Source organism: Cygnus atratus, chromosome 16 (genome assembly GCF_013377495.2).
Source record: "Cygnus atratus isolate AKBS03 ecotype Queensland, Australia chromosome 16, CAtr_DNAZoo_HiC_assembly, whole genome shotgun sequence".
In the NCBI taxonomy this organism is placed as follows: domain Eukaryota; kingdom Metazoa; phylum Chordata; class Aves; order Anseriformes; family Anatidae; genus Cygnus; species Cygnus atratus.
In genome coordinates this window covers 10,210,207-10,224,955 of record NC_066377.1, presented here as the reverse complement: position 1 = coordinate 10,224,955, position 14,749 = coordinate 10,210,207, and the positions used below count along the sequence as shown (strand labels likewise).

The 14,749-nt window shown below is 45.2% G+C and overlaps 2 protein-coding genes across 5 annotated transcripts; one reads left to right on the top strand and one right to left on the bottom strand.

The window, feature by feature from the left end:
* Positions 1-272: 272 nt before the first annotated feature.
* LOC118248844 (oxidative stress-responsive serine-rich protein 1-like) lies at positions 273-4,938 on the bottom strand. 2 transcript variants are annotated; one of them, XM_035548225.2, is made up of 4 exons: positions 4,843-4,938; positions 4,408-4,528; positions 2,559-2,669; positions 273-1,862 (listed from the first exon to the last, which is right to left on the bottom strand). In XM_035548225.2, exons 1-4 carry the CDS (start codon positions 4,931-4,933, stop codon positions 1,169-1,171), a joined length of 1,017 nt encoding a protein of 338 aa, XP_035404118.2. In that variant the 5' UTR covers positions 4,934-4,938; the 3' UTR covers positions 273-1,168. The 2 variants fall into 2 exon arrangements, with proteins under 2 accessions (XP_035404118.2, XP_035404120.1); XM_035548227.2 differs by lacking the exon at positions 4,843-4,938 and adding an exon at positions 4,736-4,800.
* OSER1 (oxidative stress responsive serine rich 1) lies at positions 4,844-11,659 on the top strand. 3 transcript variants are annotated; one of them, XM_035548223.2, is made up of 4 exons: positions 4,844-4,944; positions 8,098-8,214; positions 10,008-10,121; positions 10,844-11,659. In XM_035548223.2, exons 2-4 carry the CDS (start codon positions 8,138-8,140, stop codon positions 11,535-11,537), a joined length of 885 nt encoding a protein of 294 aa, XP_035404116.1. In that variant the 5' UTR covers positions 4,844-4,944; positions 8,098-8,137; the 3' UTR covers positions 11,538-11,659. The 3 variants fall into 3 exon arrangements, with proteins under 3 accessions (XP_035404116.1, XP_035404115.1, XP_035404117.1); XM_035548222.2 differs by lacking the exon at positions 4,844-4,944 and adding an exon at positions 4,971-5,085; XM_035548224.2 differs by lacking the exons at positions 4,844-4,944; positions 10,008-10,121 and adding an exon at positions 4,986-5,085.
* The last annotated feature ends 3,090 nt before the right edge of the window (positions 11,660-14,749 follow it).

Sequence of the window (14,749 nt, the reverse complement as noted above, 5' to 3'; positions counted from 1 at the left end):
AGAGTGCAAGGCCAACAATCTATTACCTATCCGTACACAATTGCAACTCCTTGGCTTGCTGGTAACTAATCTTGAAAAGTATAAGTGAAAATTGGAGTATTTTACTCAAATGCAGTCATTTAGCCTGTGCTTGCATCTGACACTGAAAGCAGACTTGGTTATTTCTAAAAACAAAGCAAAACCAACCCATTATCCTGGGGGAAAATGAGTGTAAATCAAATTATTCAGGCTTTAATTTGTTGGGTTTTGACAAACATTTATTAACGCAAGTCTCAGCAACAATTTTCTTTTTATTTCAGTATTTTCAACCAGATGGAATGTTATAGCTCTACACCACAAAGCCTGTACGATACACAATCCTTGTTTACCCTAGCTCCAAACTGCTTTGTGTATCAAACATGCAGAAACAGCGTGTATAGATGGCTCCACAACCTCCACGTCTGAGACAGCACGGCCCAAAAAACTGTTAGCCTGCTTTGCTCTCCCTTAAATCATTCCATCTGTAAAGCACAAATAACAAAATATATTTTTGCTTCTAAGAGCTTCACTTATCTGCAGAAAAATAGAACTGCTTAAGAGTGAGCTAGTTAGGTTACAAAAGGGTCCAAGCACACACCCACACACTCCGGACCTCCCCCAGGTCTGAGAGGAGGACGCATTCCCAATTGATCCAACTAAAAAGCAGCCAGGCAGCGTTCGAGGAAAGGAGATGCATCCTATCCAAAATACTGAATGCCTTCTCATTCTTCTTCCTAGAGCAGGATGAGGAGGACAGAGCTGTAGCCATGAAACATTTCTCTACGTATGGGACATGTTAAGAATGAACTTTCCAAACACTGCAAAATTTCAGAACAAAACCTAAAAGGTTCTTTTCCAAAGACACAGTGAGAACAGAGTACAGAGTTTGAATATCCACAGCACACACCAAAAAACAAATGGAGTTTGTTTGATCTACAGTGCTTCTGTTAAGGTATTTAGAGACTTTAGTGCATTCTTTTTAGAACTAAGCTCAGAAACTATATTCCATTTTTCATTTTATTAGAAAACTAAACTGTATGATGCAAAGAAACATTTGATCAAACACACAACAGCAAAAACATGGCACTGACAAGGCATTTAATCCAACCATTACTCCAAACTCTGAATCATGGTTCTCTATTGCTTTCAGTCAAGTGTACATCATTTCTGCCATGTGGGACATTTTCTTAGGAATATATAAGTAGTATTCCATGTAGCCTGAAAGATCTTCGATAGTCACATCATCCACAAAGGCTCGAGCTTGCTCAGAACACGACCTGGGAGAACCCGACGAGGCCGTTCCACACGGGGACCTATTTTGACGCGAGTGGGCACGGACCCCCAGGACCGCCTTTTCGCACTCAGACAGGACGCTCCGTAAACCAGAGAAGGAGTACACTTCCATGGTGCGCCACTGTCTGCACTGGCACTTCTTGTCCGTACAAGGGCACTGCTTGCCATTGCTAAGCATGGATAAGGACTGGAAATCTGAGGTTTGGCTTGAATGCAAGCTAGTCTCGAAGGACGAGGTGAGACCAAGGCAATTCTCCCTCGACCTCCCCAAAGGCTCTTGAGTGGTGGGAGCTTCCAAAGGTTCAGTTCTGGCTCTTCTGTCATCGCTGGCCTCAAAGTGAGAATCGTGCCTGTCCTTTGTACCGTGTTCTGCCGGAACAAAAACGTCTGAAGTGACGTTACTCTTTGATGTGTCTGACTGGGTTTTGTGTTTCAGCTGGCCGTTGGCTTTCACGTTGCAGTACGTAAACTTGGGGGGATGCAGGACAGGAGACTTGGAACGTCTGCGACGCGGAACTCTCGCCGATCCTCTCGAAGGCTTTCTCACACACCTGTAGGGTTGTAACGGGTCAACAGGTAGGTAACGACAGAATCTAGGCCACAGCTCAAAAAGCTCTAACATCTGGCTAACTGTATATATCTACATATATGTGTGTGTGTATATAATGGTGGTGGTTTTTTTGCTTCTTAGAAAAATCACATGACTGGTGGCATACAATCTCCGACAGGAACAGGGGAGGAGTCTGAATGAACTGGAGCTCCCCCAAAGGAGAGATACATAGCAACACCCCTGTTTTAAAGGCACTTCCCCCAAAATCTTTTGTCGAAGGTGCTTGTCATCCCAAACTGAACTGTAACGCAGAACCTGGTATCAGTTAGAGCTGCTGGCAGAATGACACTGAATACCCAGGTACTTCAAAACAGAAATAAAAGAACCCCAAAAGGGGGTGAGAGGAGGGTGCAAAGGTTTAAGACTTGAAGAGAAGGACCTCTGAGGAGAGGAGATCAGTGGAAACGAAAGTTTTAGGTACCTTCTCTCTGACAAGAGGCAGTATTTTTTTTTTTTTTTAAGCATTTGAGAAAAGCCTCTCAAAAACATCGTATCAAACAGTTATGGTAAATATTTGCAATAGAAAGGAGAGGAAAGATATGTTCAGCCACACAATTAACAACAACTTTCAGTGAAAACAGTACGCAAGGTTTAAATGTCTCAATACATGTATGGTGCAGCTAACGGGATGTTTTACCCATGCCATGCTTCCTTGGAGCAGACAGAGTGTTGTTTGGCTCCATCCATAGCTGTTCTTATCGGTGTCCTGAGAATCGTCCCGTCGCCCACGGACAGAGCTGCAATACATCTAAGTAAAAAGGAAAATGCCACGTTACAATGGTGCCTCAACATATGGCTCCAAAGATCTGGATTCGGCCTCATAGCTTTAGATGCTTAGCGAAGACAATTCAGTTTGCAGCCTTGGCTTCCTCTATAGTCAGTGGTTAGAAACAGGATCTTACGGAGATCTGTCCAACCACCCTTTTTCTGTTGACCACAGTTAAGTGCCTAAAAATAGGTGGGATGTAAGGAAACAAGGCCAAAATGCCCAGAGGCTGATGTCATGCCCTATTAGCAACAAAATGACACGTTAAAGGAATGTAAACTCATGTTCCAATTATTTTTGTCTGACAATAGTAGTTAAAGATAGACTCCTACTCATCTAAAATGCAAAGTCAGGAACCCATAGCAGCAAGCTGAGGAATAGTCAGTAGAGAAGTGGATGAGGTACAGCAACAAACAAGGAGAGATTACTGATTTATTTCTCATTAGAACTTCCAGATAAACATACAATGAAAAAAAAAAAATACTTCTGGCCCTGGAAGTCCAGGCAACAAACATACCTTACCTCATGTGCCTTACCACAGTGCTCTGTGCCTAGTTCAGTACGGAAGTGCAAGCAATTACAGAGATGTTTAACAAAACATCAGCATATGGATTTGGATCTGATGGCCATATATGTGATTTAGAACACAGGACTAGAAATCCTAAGTAAGGTGTCTGAAATTCTGTCAGAAGAGACAAGTGCTCTGCCCAAACTTCATCTTAACAGACTAGTCAGTAGGTATTAGCTGTTCAAAACAAGATCTTTTTGTGCCTGAAGAGACATCATCAGGAATCAACCAGAATTCCACACAGCCTGCCACTGGCAACACAACAGAAGTGGAATGCTTACTAACCGTTCCTCCTTGCTTCTCTCTGATCTAGAGAACAGATATTTTTTTCCACACTTAACAGAAGACATCCTCAAATATAGAAAATGAGCAGCAAACGAACATGTATTTTATTGAGCAGGGGAGGCCATGAGTTCTGAATATTGATGGCTATGGAGACGAGCTCATAAGCCAACATTAGTTATCAGTACAAAAGCTTTCCCTTATGCTGGCGAATTCCCAAAAGACTTCAAGCGAACTATCTCACAATGTATTAGCCTACATAATTTTATTATCTTCTGCTGCTAAGGAACAAGCTTATACTACATATTATCTATGTATTCGGTGCGTTATCAAATGTTTTGGGTATAAAAATGTCCACAGACATTTTACTCTGTTATCTTCTGAAATAAGAAATTATCAGTGCCCACATTTAGCCTGATAATTTCCAGTGAGGCCAGGCTCTAGAGCAGCACAAAGTTTCGGTACTCTTTTTCAGATGCTCTCCAGGCAAATGTTTATGTGCTGCAGTAAATAGTGATGAGCCTGAAGGCATCAGCGTTTCGATAAATGGATGAACAAGTTCCGTATCGCACAAGGTGACTAAAGCTACCACGACAGTTAGAGTGGGTCCCCTGCTCTGGGCGAGTCATTTCACGGTTTCATGCTGTCACTGTGTAATTTCAGTCGGATATTGAGTCAAAATTAGTACCAAAGTGCTGCTTTGCCTAGTGGACAGTTATAACGATCGTGTTTCGTTTGAAGCGATGAAGTTTTTTTACCCCTAGGAGAGCAAGGAGCCTTTTCCCACATCACATTTGAGATTCAAAGTAACAGCAGACACACTCATACCAACAACCTGCCTTGTCAGGGCCCTTCCCCGGGCTCACTCACCCTGCCGCGTCCACCCTCAGCTTTTTGAAGGCCAGCTGCAGGCTCTCCTCCTCCTCCTCCTTGGCTGCCGGCTCCATGGGGGGGCCGTCAGGGCGCGGGGAGCCGTGCCATGCGCCGGGAGCTGCAACACAGAACCGGGGAGGGGCTGGCTGAGGCGGCAGGCCCGGCTCCAAGGGGCTCCCCCCGGGAGCTGCGCCTCAGGAAACCCCCCGGGAGGGAGGGGGGGGGGTAAAACCTCCCTCAGGGGGGGATACAGCCTCCGTCAGGGGGTAAAGCTCCCCCGGGGCTGCCACCCCCGGCCCCCCGCCGGCCGCCACACGGGGCCTACCCCGTCCCGTGGGGCCCTGCCCCGCTCCGTGAGGCGGTCCCGGTCCCGTCGCTCCGCCCGGGCCCCGCTCCGTGAGGCGGCCCCGCGCCCACCCCCCCCCCGCTCACCGGCCGCCCCCCGCCCGCCTCGCTGCCGGGGCGGCGGCAGCCCCCGAGCACAACAGGAACTGGCGTCAGCGGCGCGGGGAGCACCGCCCATGCGCATTTCAGGTTTTTTTTTTTTTTTTTTAAACTCCCTCCCCCCTCCCCTCCCTTTCCCTTTGGGCCGCGGGTTCGCGTCCCGCCGCCGCCGCCTCCCGGGCCGGGCCCCGCCGCAGCGCTGCAGGGCGGTGCTGAGGCACAGGCGGGCAGGTACGGGGCTGGGGGAGCCTGGGGGGCGGCTGGGGGGCGTAGGGGAACGGCAGGGATCCGGGTGGTGGCCGGGTGCATGCGGCCGTTGGGCACGGTGTTACCCGCAGGAGCTGGGGGGGGCGCGGGGATGGAGGTGGGCGAGGGGACGGAGGAGGGCGAGGGGGGCAGGAGGAGGGTTGAGGGGCAGGAGGAGGGTTGGGGGGCAGGAGGAGGGTTGGGGGGCCGGAGGAGGGCGAGGGGAAGGCTGGCTGAAGCGTGGCGGCTGTACGGGGTGAGCGAGGGGTGCTGCTGGGGGAGCAAATCCTGCTCCCCCCGCGGGCTGGCTGTGCCGGGGACGGGGGCAGCCCGTAGGCCGAGCCTGGCGGTGTGTTCGGCGCCATCCCGTCACCTAGAAGCTGCTCGTGGGGGTGTTTTTATTGCTGAGCTAAGGTCTGTGTCCTTCAGGGATCTGGTATCTCTAGGGAGAAGGCTGAAGGTTGGATTCCTAATTTCAAAGAGGCTTCCTGGGGTACAGAAGTACCTTACTGGAGTAGGGACCGTGTGCGTTACCAGAGCTTAACGAACTTAACGAAGGGAGGTCTGAAACAATGCCTTGCTCAGACGAGCACCGCGCCACCCGTCTGTGCTGGCCGCTTCCTCTCGTGTTTACTCACTGCGTGAGTCACGGGACAGCGTGTGCCTTAAACTTGTTATGATACATTATCCCGCGTGTGTCATAAGAGCTGTCTGCAGTAAAGCCTGCCCATATGAATCGTAGCTGGACGAGCAGCTGGAACAACAGCGTGGAGAGCTGCCGCCTCCAGCTGGAATGAGATTGTCCGGGAGCAGAAGTCACCGCCCCACATCTCCACAAGTAACTGAGCTGCTGAGGTTCTGATGGCTCCTTTTTCTTTACCTAGACTTCTTCTTTTCCGTGCTGCAAAAAACCTAGAGTGTTTCCAGGTGTTCAGACAGAACTTCTAGTTTTTCAGTCTGTGCCCTTTGTGTCTGGTCCTGCCCCCAGGCACTACCAAAAAGAGCCTGGCTCTGACTTCTTTGTGCCCTTCCCTCAGGTACTTTAGACATTAAGATCCCCCCAAGCCTTCTCCAGGCTGAACAGCCCCAGCTCCCCACCTTTTATCACAGGAGAGATGCCCCAGTCCCTTACTTGTCTTGGTGGCCCTACTCTTCCCAGTAGCTCTATGTCTCTCTGGTACTGGGGAGCCCAGAACTGGACCCAGCAGTCCAGGTGCAGCCTCGCTGGTGCTGAGCAGAGGGGAAGAATCACCTCCCTTGACCTGCTGGCAATCTTTTGCCTAAAGGAGCCCAGCACACCATGAGCCTTTGCTGCAACAAGGGCATGTTGCTGGATATTTTTCCCCATAGTATCCATGAGGATGCCCAGGGCCTTTTCTGCTGGGCTGCTTTCCAGCTGGGTGGCCCACAGCATGTACTGGTGCCTGGGGTTGCTCCCCAGGGCCAGGCTTTGCAATTCCCCTTGCTCAGCCCTTTTCTCCAGGCTGTTGAAGTCCATCTGGGTGGTAGCACGATACCCTTGGTGTATCTACCACCCCTGCCCATATTGTATCATTGGCAAACTTGCTGGGGCTATCTTTTGCCCTGTCATCCAGATCTTTGATGAAGATGTTGAGCAGGAGTGGCCCCGCTATTGACTGCTGGGGTACGCTGCTCGTTACTGGCTTACAACTTGACTTCGTGCCACTGCTCACCATCCTCTGTGCCCAGCCGTGCAGCTCATCCAGCCTGTGCTTCATCAGCTTCTCTCAGGATCTTACGGGAGATGGTGTTGGAAGCCTTACTGAAGTCAAAGTAGAAAATACTACCCTGTTAAAAAGCAGTTTTGCAGAGGCCTCAGTAGCAAAATACCTCTGTTTAAGGACTTTCACGTGCGGTAATGGAGACTACACAGATGAAAAGTATGTTCTTTTCAAAATCTATGAAGTGAAGCAGGTTAACCGGCCAGGCAAACTTCAACAGATGCTGAGCTTGTGGTGTAGAACTGAGACTTTTTTTTGAAATTGGGATATCCTTGATTGACAAGACAATCTTGACCAGCTTTTGTTGTGAGTTTACTGCTTCTGGTTTATTTAACACAAATTTGTATGTCTGCATATTGCCTTGCAAACTGAAAACAAAATAATGACAACCCTGAAAATGTTTTTATTGGTACTTAAATTTAAAAAAAAAAAAACTTGTAAAATTGAGGAGTACAACACGCAAAATCATCACTTCTGAGTCCTGCTTTACTTTTTTCTTCCAACAGTTCAGTGTATGTGAGCAAAAACAGATGCGGTTTAACTCACTTTGACTATTTTGGTATAATATGAATGTAATTAAAATTAAATGTAGGTTGTCCAAATTTAAGCAGGTTGAATAAAAAAGTTAATGTGTTTTAAAAGCAGTGTATTTGTTGTCCTTTGGTCCTCCATGGTGGCAGTAGCTACAGTCAATCACAGAGCACATCAGAAGGCTGTGAGTCTGATGTGACTCACTGCACTGTTTCATCCAATTGTAATGTAAGAGGAGAATTTCAACCAAACACCTGGGATCTAGAAATAAGAAAAAATGTTTAGCTTAACGCTTTACCTTGGCTTAACAAAAGTTTGTTTTTTAAAAATATATATGTAACATCAACTCCCGTAGTTGCATAAAGTTGGCTGTTTCTAATGTCATTTTTTCTTCTCACCTTTCACCTTTTCTGGAGTTATCCTGGTAGCAGCTCTAAGACAAATGGAAGAGTCTGTCTAAACTTTAGTATGCAAGATGCTATTGACACTATATTTTACTTTAAATTGCTAACGCACCAATGCAGTTGTATGAGAGACTGTTCCATTCTTGGGTATCATAAAGTTTGTTCTGAATCAACTTTCAGAAATGTTCCGTTAGAATGACCTCAGCTTTGTGCAGTTTGCTGTTTTGAGTTTACTTCCATGTATTATGATGCTGCTGGGCAACTAATGTTTTTAATGAGGCATCGGTTCTTATTTTGATATGTCTCTTTTCTGGTTTTAGCAATATATGGTGACTCTGTCAGCGTCTGACCATCCCAATAATGAAAACAGAAACTAAGGATGGAGAAGAGGAAAGCCTGCAGACAGCATTCAAAAAGCTAAGAGTTGACGCAGCTGGGTAAGTACCAGCACAGGGAGGTACAGAGTTAACATATTACAAATGGACTGGAAGGGAACACCCTCACTGTTAAATCTGAAGGAACGAGGTAATGCCAAAAGGTTAGGCACTGAAAGCCTTCATTCTAGTTAAATGGAAATAAATTCACTAGCTGTAGACTGTGCTTCTAAAGGGATTGTGATTCGTTCGATCATTATTAGGTCCCAACAGGCTTGAAACAAACCTTATAATATGCAGCAACTGACAGCATATTTGAAATGAATTTTGGCATGAATCTGGCTGCCAGAGGTCATATCCATAGCAGTGGAACTGTACTCGAAGTTAGCTTACTGCCATGGCTTTAAAGGCCTGTCATGAGAATAAACTCCCATCTTTTCCCAGGAGAGAAATATTCTTTCCATATCAGTAAAGGAGGGCATTAGCTGCAATGCATGATTCCCACACAAACTATTTTCATTGATGTTACTTACAAATTTTCTGTTTATAACTAAAAACACTAAATGGGAAAGAATGCTTTTCGTGTTGTCTTGTTTCATGGGAGATCTGAGATGTGGCACTTAACCCTCACTGTCCCAGGAAGAAGAACACAAGCAGAATGTGTCTTCTGTTAGTGACAATCATTTTTTATCTAAAACAAACAGATGGCTTCTGTATCATGTTTTTTTTTTTCTGCTGACAAATGTGTGTGATTACATATTAGGTGTATAGTACTGAATTTCAGTAAGCTACTGGCAGTGATGCAGTTATGCTGGTGACGGAAACAAAAGTGTAAGTAAGGCAGAATATAAGTATCAAGTTGGTAATTGGAATTACTTTAGAAGCTAAATGGCAAGTAGAAGGACTTCTAAAATTATCTTTCATTTAAGTAATTAAGCTCATTAGGAATCTATCACCACCGTGCCTCTCAATACATTGGTATCTCTAGTCCCACCCCTAAGTCAGGCACACTTTAATTATGGTAGTTTTTACTGTTGACCTTCAATTTACTACTGTGTTGATGTTTTTTAAAATGGAAAATAGCAGGTGCTTGACTGATAGGTTAGTCTCTTAAATGCCAGCTAATGCCATCCTAGAACAGCGTGCAAAGACTTATTTTTACTTTTCAGGGGATCAGTCCTCCTTAAAAAACAATTTAAGAAAAGGATTTGGAAAAAAAATTTCCTTGTCAATTCCAGATTAATATGTAAAACCGCAACTTGGCAAAATTGTTCTGGTATTGTCACAGCTCATTGAAAATGGCAGTTTGGGAGGTTTTTATAGCACCAGGGAAATTAGTAATTTTTTATGATCTCTGGCTTGAATAGAAGTTGAAAATCTGTCACAATTCTGTTGCTGAAGAGATCAAACTTGCAGTAGTATGAAGAGTTTTAGTTTACATCGTCCTAGACAAAGACACAAGTGTTCTTCAGATAAACAAAGTCTATTTATGTCCAAAGAACATGTATTTTTAGGAAAGAATAGCTTATTTGTCTGTGGAAAAAGAGGCACATTTCTTCAGTAATGTTTTTCCCCCTCTCCTCTGCTATTTAGCTATTTTGTGTGCTTCATCACTGAGGTGTGGAGTTTGGATTTGCGATCTGTTTGCAGTATGATGCCACCTTCAGTGAAAGCTTGTTATACAAACTTTTGACACAGGAATGTGTCAGACTTGAGTTGTCTTTGTGAGCAGGTCTTTTAAGACACGTCATAAATGATTTGGAGCAGTCTCGTCTGGAAAAGAAGTTTCATGAGCTTTTTCACATTCATAATGTGAACCAACCTAGGCTGTTACGTTTTCATTCTCTTTTTCACAGATCTACTGCTTCTCTTCCTGTTGGTGAGGGGACAAGTCCAAGAGCACTAGTTAGAACAGCAGCAGATGAAAACAAGCCTAAGAACGTGTGTACTTCTAAGGAAACCTGGCATGGGTGAGATAAGCTAGGGATTGTCAGACTACTTCAAATGTGATTGCATTGAAAGTGAATTTTAAATAGGGGCCCAGTTACTGGAAAATTTGGCTAAAGAAGGGACCCACATTTATTTCATTAAAAACACTATATAAAAACATTCCGCACTACCTTTTTCTTGTCATATGTGACTACTGTTCTCATTTACAGTTATATGAAGTGCAAGGAAATGCTGTTCAGCTTTAGGTACATAAACATTATAAATGTTTTGTAATATAAATGCGAAGTGCTGTTTTTCAGATAATCTCTTGGAATAACCATTCAACATTGCAGATGTCAGTATGCCTTGGGAAGTAGATTAAAGAATTTTTCTTGAATATCTATTCAGAACTTCACACGTCTACTGAAACAAAACTATCCTCTTGCCTCAAGTCATTGGTTTTGTGCTGTCGTCTTGTGCTTTGTCCTTCTCTTGGAGGTTATTTATCTTCTCTCCCATGCTTTACTCATTTTGTAATCCTAAAGACGTGCACTTCAGGTTTCATTTCCCAGGTGTCTCTTTTATATTTTATACAGGTGCTTGACTAGAACAATGTAAAATTCCAAGACAGTGGAATACCCTGAGCAAATACTCTGATGTTAAAGCTCTTGCATGCAACACTAGATATCTTGCCTGATGTTATCTATAATCCAGTAAGTCTTTTAGTGAAACTTCACTCACTTTTCCTATCTTTCCATGGTAGGCCTGTGAAGAAGCCTTCAAGAGGAGTTGTGAGAACCCAGCGTCGCAGGCGTTCCAAATCTCCAATTCTTCATCCTCCAAAGTTTGTCCATTGCTGCACAAAATCACATTCCACGTGCAGCCAAATAGTGCACAAGAGCCAGATGGATGCCCAAGATGACAGCACAGGGTTTGGGATGCCAATCCCAAAGGAAGTTTGTGCACATGAACGATGCCGTATTGCTCCAGACATTGACCAGAAGGGAGATGATGTTGATTCTTCAGGAGTTTCTGTTGTGCAGTCTGCATCAGAGAACAAACAGGAAAACTTTCCTGCTGCCATTTCTCTAGAATCCAAAGCAGGCCCAAAGACTACGGAGCTCTCTGACTTTCAATCTGTGTCCAAGCTGAACAAGAATAAGCCGTGTGCCTGTGCAGATAAAGCCTGTCAGTGTAAACGATGGCAAGATATGGAGGTGTACAAATTCTCTGGCTTGCAGAATGCTTTCCCGTTGGCACCTGATAGAATAACAGTTGCTGAGGATCACTCTCAAGCTTTGCCATCAAGAACTCCATCAAGTTCTCCACGCTCTTGCTCTGAGCAAGCCAGGGCCTTTGTGGATGATGTGACTATTGAAGATCTTTCGGGATACATGGAATATTACTTGTATATTCCAAAGAAAATGTCTCACATGGCAGAAATGATGTACACCTGACAACGAGGAGCACTAAAAACAGACGTGTGGGTCGTTCAAATGTGACCTCAGTCACATTCATGTGAGATGCAATCCGATCATTGCTCACTGTGCTTGCAATAAAAAACTTTCTTTGCATCCTAGGTAATGTTCATTATTTCAGCTGTACAAACACTTTAGCTTAAGCATTATAGTTTAAACTTGGAATAGCTAATGAAGTAAACAGTGAGCGTCTTTAAAGTATCTGCCTATACTTGAGAGATCTAATGTGGGAAACTCTACCTCGTTTTCAAAATCCTCCTGTTTCAGTTTGTTGGAAGGGAAGAGTCTCTAGGTCTCCTGGTGGTTAGAGCTCTTATGTGAGAAACTTGGTGTACTTCAGCTTCTGTGAAGTCAGTTTGGCCTCAGTTTGTAATGCTTAGGCTTGCATTTTTGGACAACTGTGCCTCTGATTTTATTTCATAAAGGATGATCGTCTCCCATCCTCTGCTTGGTACAAATTCTAGTCTAGGCAAATTCAGGAGAGAGAATTTCCTTTTTCTGGGTGTAGACATTGTTATTCCTTTGTGCCTAAAGAGAGGCTTTATAACAGTCACCTAAACAGACACCCTCCTTCACCTGTCTTTGTTCAGTTAGTCAGGTGAAGGTAGTTTAACAAAGGAAAGAGTTGCTTGCTAGGCTGCCTGATCAGAAAGGAAATGCGGACTATCAAAGGAAGACCTGATTCAAGAGGTTATCGTGATCTCTGTAGTATTTTCTAGTGGGAAAACGTGAAGCAAGTGTAACTCTTCACTGAATGTCCAGAAGGCCTTAGAGGCTTGTTTGCAGGAGCAGAAATATCCTGCTTTCTTCAGGAGTGTTGCTTCTCAAGTTGACGGAAGTAAAAATAAGATGGACTCTGTTAGGTTTATTTTTAGGAAGGCCAAAACAGCATTTGCCAGCTTCAGAGGTCCTAACTTAGTGTTTCTTCAGCTTTGTTCAGCCTGCTCTAAAACACCAAATGCAGCTATTCCAGTGTTAGGTTGTCAGCTGCACAGTAGGGAAATCTTGAGCACTGTATTTTCTTCCCCCTCCAATCTTTTTATTGAACCATTGTCACTTCAGATGCCTTGTCCAAGTCCAGAGTATTGGTGGAGCCTTGCAGTCTTCCTGAAGTGTACTTCAGAAATAACCAGCTTGCCGTACTTGATATGTGTAAGCGCAATCACTTTATATTTTCGTATGTGTATAGCAAAAGAGCATTGTATCATACAACATGATTTGGTGAGGGGAGATGAGCAGTGTTAAGTTTGTCTTTACTGTTTGCTGTACCTGAACTTTTCTTGCCTGTACGGTCTGGAGAGAAAACTGAGACAAACATTTCCCTGCTAAATACTTTGGCATTACTCTTTTTTTTTTTTTAATACCATCTCTGTGGCAGTACCTAGCATTTTGTGGAAAGTTAGTTACCAAAGTCAAGTGACTGTGTAAATTTAGCTATTATTGCCCAAAGTTTTGAAGTGTCAGCTACCCCTTGTGGATTGTGTTTGGGTTTTCCTTCAGTTTCCCTGCTCTTGGGTAGCTGTACTTCTGCAACTGGTACTTTGAATTCAAGGCATTTATTTTTTGACTATTGTCTGCAATAGACTGGGCTGCAAAATGACGTTCCTTCTCAAATAATTATTCTTTGCTGTTCCCAAATGTTTGCTAGTAGCAGCTGCATCACCATTGCATGTAACATGGTAGGTATCATGGTGATGTGAAGACCTTTTTTCAATATATGTTGTTTTTTAACATTTCTTTGATAATCACCACAGACCTGTACTTGCGGGGTTTAGGATTAAAATGCCAGGTGCTCGATACCACTTTCTATAAAGCGGATTGAAATCCAGGAGGTAGTGTGAAAAATAGAGAAAGGTGAACTGGTGCAGACTGGGACGGGAAGCAGGGTGAACTGGTGCAGACTGGGATGGGAAGCGAGTGCTGTAGAGCCACTAGAGGTCACCCCATTCCGAGTCGGGGCTGGCTGGGTGCGGCTGACTCCTTGCCTCACCGGCCTTCAAAGCAGAACGTTAATTTTTCTGCCAAAAAGAAGAAATCAGCGGAGCTCTGGGTGGTGCCTGATTACACACAAGATTTTAGTGTTTTCTAAAGTTTGATTGCATGGCTGATTCAGTACTCAGTACAGGCTCTCTAAATGCCACCATGTGCATAAATTACTAATATTTAAACAGCAGTCTATCAGTTCACAACTGTGCTACGTAATTAGGAAGAGTTTCTAAGTAAATAATTACATGGTCCTGGACTTGGCATCCTCCTAGGACAGTTATAACATACTTGGGCTGGTAAATCCTGGAACACTGCAAAACAGCAGGCCGTGGGCAGCTGCAAAGTGCTGCGTTACTGCTTTCAGCCCTGATACTACACGCTGCTTGGGTCTGCCCAGGAGCCACAAACCAAAAACCTCCAGCTTTGCTTGGAGAAAACATCAATTTCCAGCCCTGCGTGGTGCAGAGCAAACCTCGAAAGCATGACTAAGTAGTCTGAAAGTTTTTTTTGTTTTGTTTTGTTTTGTTCGAATTTCTGACATGAGTCAATTTTAAGATTTGACATTAAAGTAGAAAAGGGGTTGGGGGGTCTGGTTCTGCCAAGGGACACTTGTGAGTTGTGTCAGTCCCATATCCAAGGAGCCCATTCCCTCGTTTATGTGGCTGAGTAATTTGTGAGGCTTTTTGCAATTCTCTTCACAGCGGTGGTCCTCACCTGTGCCTGCACAGGAAGATGTACGGCTGTTGTGTCGTTTATGTGACATTTAGACACGTTTAGCTCTTCCAGCAGTCACACGCGCTTTCTTCAGCGCCTCTTTGGCAGCTCAGGAGGCTCTCCAAGGTGCACCGCTGTGTTTGAGGCTGGAGCTTTGCCCCGAAAGGAGGCACAGAGCTCCACATCTCGCCCCAACAGCCTCGTCCAGGGGCCACGGCAGGCCTGGGCCGGGGGAGGCTCAGGAGAGAGCCAGCCTCGACGGGCGCTCCCTGCCTCCGGGAGGCCGCTGGGGAGCAGGTCGCCCCTTCCCAGGCGCTATTTTCGGCTATTTTACTTTCCCAGCCTCTCCTCTGCTGGCTGCCCGCCCGGAGGTGGGGGGGGGGGGGGGGGGGGGGTGGAGGCCTCTCCCTCCTCCTCCTCCTCCTCCTTCATAAAAGGGCCCCGAGGCGGGGGCCGGCCCGCGGGGTTATTTTTGGGAGCAGCTCCCGGCC